Source organism: Seriola aureovittata, chromosome 1 (genome assembly GCF_021018895.1).
Source record: "Seriola aureovittata isolate HTS-2021-v1 ecotype China chromosome 1, ASM2101889v1, whole genome shotgun sequence".
In the NCBI taxonomy this organism is placed as follows: Eukaryota; Metazoa; Chordata; class Actinopteri; order Carangiformes; family Carangidae; genus Seriola; species Seriola aureovittata.
The window spans coordinates 28,727,376-28,734,099 of record NC_079364.1 but is presented as its reverse complement, the minus strand read 5'-3'; the positions used below and the strand labels follow the sequence as shown (position 1 = coordinate 28,734,099).

The window sequence follows — 6,724 nt, the reverse complement described above, 5'->3', positions numbered from 1 at the left end:
AGGCTCTATAGACAGAAAGTCTATACACACCAAGTCGAGGGGCCCACTGCTGGTTATCTGTTTCAAAAGTGCGGCCCTGTGAGGAAGCGTTTTACGAGCAACACATCGGCCACAGTTCTTGATGTACTGGGAAATGTCAGAGGCCATTTTTGGCCAATAAAATCGGTCTTTCACCAGGTCAGTGATGCGGTCAACTCCTAGATGGCCAGAATCATCGTGAACAGACTTAAGCACTTTCATACGATGTTCACTCGGGAGGACTAGTTGGAAAGTCTGGCCGCCCACGGGTCTGGCGGTTTTCCTGTATAACATGCCTGACTTTATCAGAAGCCTGCTGCTTTCTCGTTGCAGCAAAGCAACATCTGGAGAGTGGCTTTGGGAGGTCGGAGGCCAGACTCCACTTTGTACAGCTTGTTTGGCAACACCGATGTCGGGGTCCCTGTCTTGCGCTGTGCGCAGCTCCTCCTTGCTTAGCGGTTCCAAAGGACTCACGCCGAGCGGCATGGATAAAGCATAAGCAGGGGGGATGACAGTTGGGGGAACTCCCAACTGGTCTATGAGACGGTCAGGTAGCTTAGATGATTGAGTGACACTAAAGGGGCGACAGAGAGCTTTAACACCTGATTGGGGAATGTGTCTCCATCCGTCGTCCTCTTCCATGGCATTCCTGGACAACCAATCGGCATCCACATTTTCTCTGCCAGGCTTGTACTTAATGTCAAAGTCGTAGGTAGTTAAGCTAGCCAACCACCTATGGCCTGTAGCGCTCAACTTCGCCGTGGTGAGAACATAGGTGAGCGGATTGTTGTCAGTTCTCACTGTGAATCTGGCACCATAGAGATAATCGTGGAACTTATCCACTACGGCCCACTTCAAGGCCAGAAATTCAAGTTGGTGGATAGGGTAGTTTTTCTCTGATTGGCATAACTTACGGCTAGCAAATGCCACAGGTCGCAACCCTTCAGGGTATTCTTGATTGAGGACCGCTCCAAGCCCGTCCATGCTGGCATCCACATGTAGGATGTAAGGCTTTGTTGCATCGGCAAAAGCTAATACGGGAGCACTGGTAAGACATTGGATGATTTGGCGAAAAGCATCAGCACAGGCTGGGGTCCAGCGCTCACCAAAGGGCTCAGATGGTCGAAAATAGTCATTGACATCAGATTTGGCGGGTTTTGTCCCCTTCCTCACAGGAGGATATCCCTTTGTTAAATCAGTGAGAGGGCGAACTATGGCTGAGTAGTTCTTGATGAACTTACGATAATAGCCACAGAACCCCAGAAATGACTGCAGCGACTTCAAGTGGGTGGGTGGCTGCCACTGGGCTACAGCCTTGATTTTGTTGGGGTCGGTCGCAATACCGTCTGCGGACACAATATGTCCCACGTATTTTACTTCCGGCTGGCAAAACTGACACTTATCCAATGAAAGTTTCAAGCCGACCTCTGCCAGTCGGTCAAGTACATGCAGAAGACGTTCTTCGTGTTCTTCCAGAGTGCGACCAAACACAATGAGGTCGTCAAGGTAAACTAAACACTGAAGCAGGTTCATATCTCCCACTGCCTTTTCCATCAATCGCTGGAATGTGGCAGGGGCCCCAGTGATGCCTTGGGGCATCCGCTCGAACTGATAAAAACCAAGCGGGCAAATGAACGCTGTTTTTTCCTTGTCCTCCTCGGACATTGCGATTTGATAGTAGCCAGAGCGAAGATCAAGTACAGAAAACCAACGGCTTCCTGTGAGGCTGGCCAAAGCATCATCAATCCGAGGAAGGGTGTATTGGTCAGGTATGGTCTTCAGATTAAGGGTGCGATAATCAATGCACATCCTTATCTTACCATTCTTCTTCCTAGCTATCACGATGGGAGAGGCGTACGGGCTGCGGGATTCTTTGATAATCCCTGCAGCAAGGAGCTCCTGAAGATGTTTGCGGACTTCATCAATTTCTGCTGGAGCAAGGCGCCTGACTCTCTCTCGGAAAGGGCTAGGGTCTTTCAGCCTAATACAGTGCTCCACCCCTTTCGCCAAACCCACATCCCACTCGGATAAGGAGAAAACCTGAGGCCGATCAGCCAATTTTTGGGCCAGTCGGGTTTTCCAAGTCTCTGGAATGGGAGAGTCACCAAAATTAAAGATAGCAGGATCAAGTGTGCCAGATGGGGTCTCTGCCTGCTGCAGCTGGGTGACAACTTCTGCTTTGTGCACATAGGCGATCACTGTGCCTTTGGGGATGGCTTTTGGCTTGGCAGACTCATTTTTCAACAATACAGCAAATCTGTTGCAATCCATCTCTGTGGAGAGCAGGACGCAGGAGGGCATTAACACTCCAGCGGGAAGGGCTCCGTTGGAGGGAGTCTCTACCAAGAGAATGCTATCTTCAAGTTTCTCGTTACACAACACTTTGCAAATAGCTGAACGCTCACTACCAGGAGGCACAGTAAGAGGTCCAGGTCCACTCCACTTAACTACCGCCAGAGGATCACTATGAGGGAGTAGTGACTTAGACTGGGTAGGTAGCTGTGTACTTACACGCATGGTTCGAGCTAACTTGGGGTCACCTTGAACTTTACCTGACTGCGGGGCATGACTGAATGCTCGGGCATTGGTGCCAACAATGAGTGGCAGCTTTTCAGGGCCATTACCTTCTGGGCAGACTAACACAAGCACCACCTTAGGCTCACACTGATCACCATCTTCGAGAAAATGTATCTCAGCTGCAATGTAGCCTTTATAGGGGTAACTTACCTGACTTAGGCCCCATAGCTCTAGGCTTGAAATGGAGTGAAGTGGTAGATGGGACAAGTGCTTGTTATAATAATCTTCAAAAACAATTGACACATTAGAGCCACCATCCATTAAAGCATCACATGGTTGTCCTTCAATTAGTACTTTTCCAATGCTAGATTCACCCACTAAGCCTTTAGGGATGTCTGCTGGCGCGCTGAACTCTCGGAAACTACTTTTGAGTTGGCCTACCTGTCCTGTTGGTCCAGTGGAATTGGCTGGGGGACCCTTTTGGGTTTGTTTGAGCTTTTGGTTGTTTCTGATTAGCTTGCTTATCACTTTGGAGGGGTTGTCAGTGCCACTGCAGTTTTTGGTGATGTGGCCATCCTCACCACAGCGATAGCAAAATACACTCTGTCCATCTAAGGTGTTATTGCTTTTTCTGGGTTTAAAGGGCTGCTTTGCTCTAAACCTTTGGTGGTCCCTTTCTGGTGTTATTGGGGTCTCTTGCATGGCTGCTTGCTCTCTGAGCTGATTTAACAGTTGCAAACTAGCCACTTGTTCCTTCAGTGACTGCACTTCAGGATCAATGTGCAAAACTGAGGGTCTCTCTTTGACTGATAGCTGCTGTACTTTAGCTTCTAAAGCTTTTACTTGAGTCTTAAGAGCATCTACCTCAGCAGAGCGGGCTGTACTCTCTTCTGCTACACGCACTGTGTGCGCGCTTGTGGTGAGATTTCGTCTAGTTACCTTCTGATCTTCCTCTACTCTAATCTCACTCAGTAACTCCATGAAAGAGGGAGGGTTCCTTAACCTCTCTTTCAAGCGCAACTGGAGTAGCAGGATGTCAGATTCTGATGCGGCACCTCTTAATAGCTGCTCCACCCGTGCTCGGTCTCTGGACGTAGAGGAAAGGCCTCCTTTCTGGACTGCTTTTGACAACGCCTTTTCTAATCTCCTCAGGTAATCTGATAGCCTTTCACCTGACTTCTGTTGCATGGATCGGAATGCAAAATAAAAATCTTCACCGGACTTGGTGATCCCAAATGCATTTTCCAGGGCTGCCAAATAATCTTCTGGACGCGCCTCTGCATCATTGCATCTCACAGCCTGGATTATCTCGAATGCTGGGCCTTTTACACTTTCAACAATCCTTTTCTTTTTCTCTTTTCCAGAACCGTCACACTCATCCAGCATTAACTGGGCCTGCTCTAGCCAGTTTTCAAGGGTCTCTTCCCCTGCAGGTGTGGGCATCACTCCTGAAAAAACACGTAACCTGCGGAAAGCATTATTTTCTTGTGGGGGTCGCATTGTTTTTTCCAGCAACTCTCCCACAGCACGAATGATGGAGGTTGGGTCTGACTGTGTGGGTGTGCTTTGCTCAAATAATGGTTGGAGATCATTCAGTGATTTACCTTCACTTTGTAGTAAGTTGAGCACCTTCAGTGTGAAGTCATCAGGCAATGAGGTGGCACGTGTGAGAAGGGTCACTTTCCATGGGGTTCCACCATTAAGGGGGTAGATCTCAGGGGGAGCTGTTTTAGGGTCAACTGGGTTTTGGCACTCACAGAGTATCATGTCTTGCTGTAGCAGTGAGACTAATCGTTTAGATTTATAGCGAACTCGGCCGAGTACTTTTACAGCCTCCAGTGACTCTGTTATATCAGCTACAACTGCCTCTGTTGGTACATTACTCAGTATCAACGCATTGGCTGGATCTACTTGTACATCTTCACACCATTTCCGAAGCTCAGCTAGTAACTGGGGGTTGGATGAGTGAGCCATCATTGTATGTGAGTTTTGATCTTAATTACTTAAATTTAATCGGTCATACAGTGAACTAATCCCAGCGGTGCCTCCATTTATGTAACCCCAGTCCCATGTAGCTAGGAAATATTAACTGACAAATAATTGGGGTGTTGTAGTACAGTGGGACGGGGCCTGAGTTCGTCTGGAGATGGCGCTACCTGTGATAAACGTGATATAAAATAACTTGGCGGTGCCTCCAATAACATTTAAGAAGTAACACAAAATGTTGGTACTTACCCTTTAAAATAAAAGTTCCCTTTAACCTATTTAATATGTATACAAAAATATCACCCTTGTAAACACAACACAGGATTTAGAGGAAACAACAATAATTATTTATTGTAAGGTTACTAATTGGATTTCCAAATTAGTCAAATAGTTCACTGTTGACTTTTAAGTAGGCCTATGCATTGATAAAAATATTCAAAACTCTCATTTGGTCTGGAAGGTTTGACACACAAATGATGAACCCAATGATAAAATGTGAAATCAAATAAACAAATAAACTCAAATGTCCACAGCCCACACTCACACACACATTCACGCAGGGCTATTAAATGTAAAGAAAACGTTGCAGGCCTGGTCGATGCTTGTGAGCGTGGAGGCCGAAAACGAATGGCCGTTTCACTAGGTTTTAACCAGCATAAACAAATAAAAAGCACGTGCACAGTGTTAATGGTGTACTCACGAGTCCAGCAACAGTCAGAGAATAAGATGGAAAAGGGGCAAAAGGCAAGGTGCAGTTTCAACGGCAAGCAAATGGAGCGTGCAGCAACACAGTGCGGTGAGCCACGTTCAAGTACAGCAGCTACAGTCTCCCTCCAAAGGTCCAGGGCTCTCCCGGTCCTCACTCTCTCCCTCTTATGGCAAATGTCCGGTCCTGAATCACATAATTCTTCTTAGTAACTAAGTTACAGGCTTATTCATGGCGAAAAACCAACAGTAGGTCTTAAACAAATTAGCAATTGCTAACTGCAATGCAGAATTAACCATAGGCTAGTCTATGAGCAGGCTAAGCTAAAGGCTAGCAGCGATTAGCAATTCAGCTCGTCTTTAACACATTACAAATTACACAACAGCACAAAGTACATTAAAACACATGAATTTACCTCTGGCAGCTTCTCAGAGTTCTCACACATAAACCAGGGGACGACTCTCCGTCCGTCTTGGGAGTTAGTAGTATTTTATTTACTTTACAATCTACAGCTATCCAGCTCGGATGCCGATAACACAGCCTCGGCTGTCGCTAATGTGCTGCGGCACGTCAGGGATGCTAAGCACCTCCTACCTGAACAAGGTGAGGACAGGATTGGCTAAGGCTACATACATTCAAAGATGAGAGATTAAAGAGATGCTTCACTACCCCACAAACAAACGTGGTCAATCATATGGATCTTAAAACTAACACCACCCTTTTATCTCTGACTTTTAACTGTATACGAAATGACTTTTTAAACATATTTACACTTCATGAACTATTATTGGTTAACAACACAAACATTTTAATATCTGTATATGAATGAATGAAAATAATAGCCACAGGGCTACACTTGGTACTCTCGCCTTGACTCCTCTCTCGCACTCTGATCCTCTTCTCCCCCGGCATCTTCCACTTGTGGCTAAGAACTAGGCCTACTTTTAGTCCTGACAAAAAAACATATCTTGTCAGTAACATGAATTTATTCATGATTTTTTTTTTTCTTCCCGTATTAGAAGAACTAATCATTTCTGCACTGTTTCACCTGTCCTCGCGATTCTCCTCCTCGCGAACTCTCTTTTTAAAATAATCTGTGATTTGAGACATTTCTGGAAAAAAAACATGCACAATGGGATTTAACGTTAAGTTAGGGAAACTGTTCAAGAAGCTGGGTGTGCTTGGATGTAAAAGAGATAATATTCATCTGTAGGATTGCCACCTTTTATCTGTAGGGTTGCTACCTTTTATGTGAAAAAACGTGGCAACTGGTTTGGTTTTACTTGACATTACATTATTCACAGCACTTTGAGGACATAACATGAATGAAAATATGGGACAAACAGCATCCCGTATTGATCCAAATCCACCGGATACTGAGAAAAAAACTATTAGAATTTTGTCGGGAGGCAGAGGCGGCACGAAATTTGACGGAGGCAGCCGCTTCACAATTCTCTATGCAGGAAAAACTATACTGCTGTATTGTTCCACAAAAGT

General features: G+C 45.8%; 1 protein-coding gene across 1 annotated transcript; it reads right to left on the bottom strand.

Moving 5' to 3' along the window:
* Positions 1 to 323: 323 nt before the first annotated feature.
* LOC130169889 (uncharacterized) lies at positions 324 to 6,028 on the bottom strand. The gene is made up of 3 exons (XM_056376937.1): positions 5,643 to 6,028; positions 409 to 5,413; positions 324 to 362 (listed from the first exon to the last, which is right to left on the bottom strand). Exons 2-3 carry the CDS (start codon positions 4,510 to 4,512, stop codon positions 324 to 326), a joined length of 4,143 nt encoding a protein of 1,380 aa, XP_056232912.1. The 5' UTR covers positions 4,513 to 5,413; positions 5,643 to 6,028.
* Between the last annotated feature and the right edge of the window lie 696 nt (positions 6,029 to 6,724).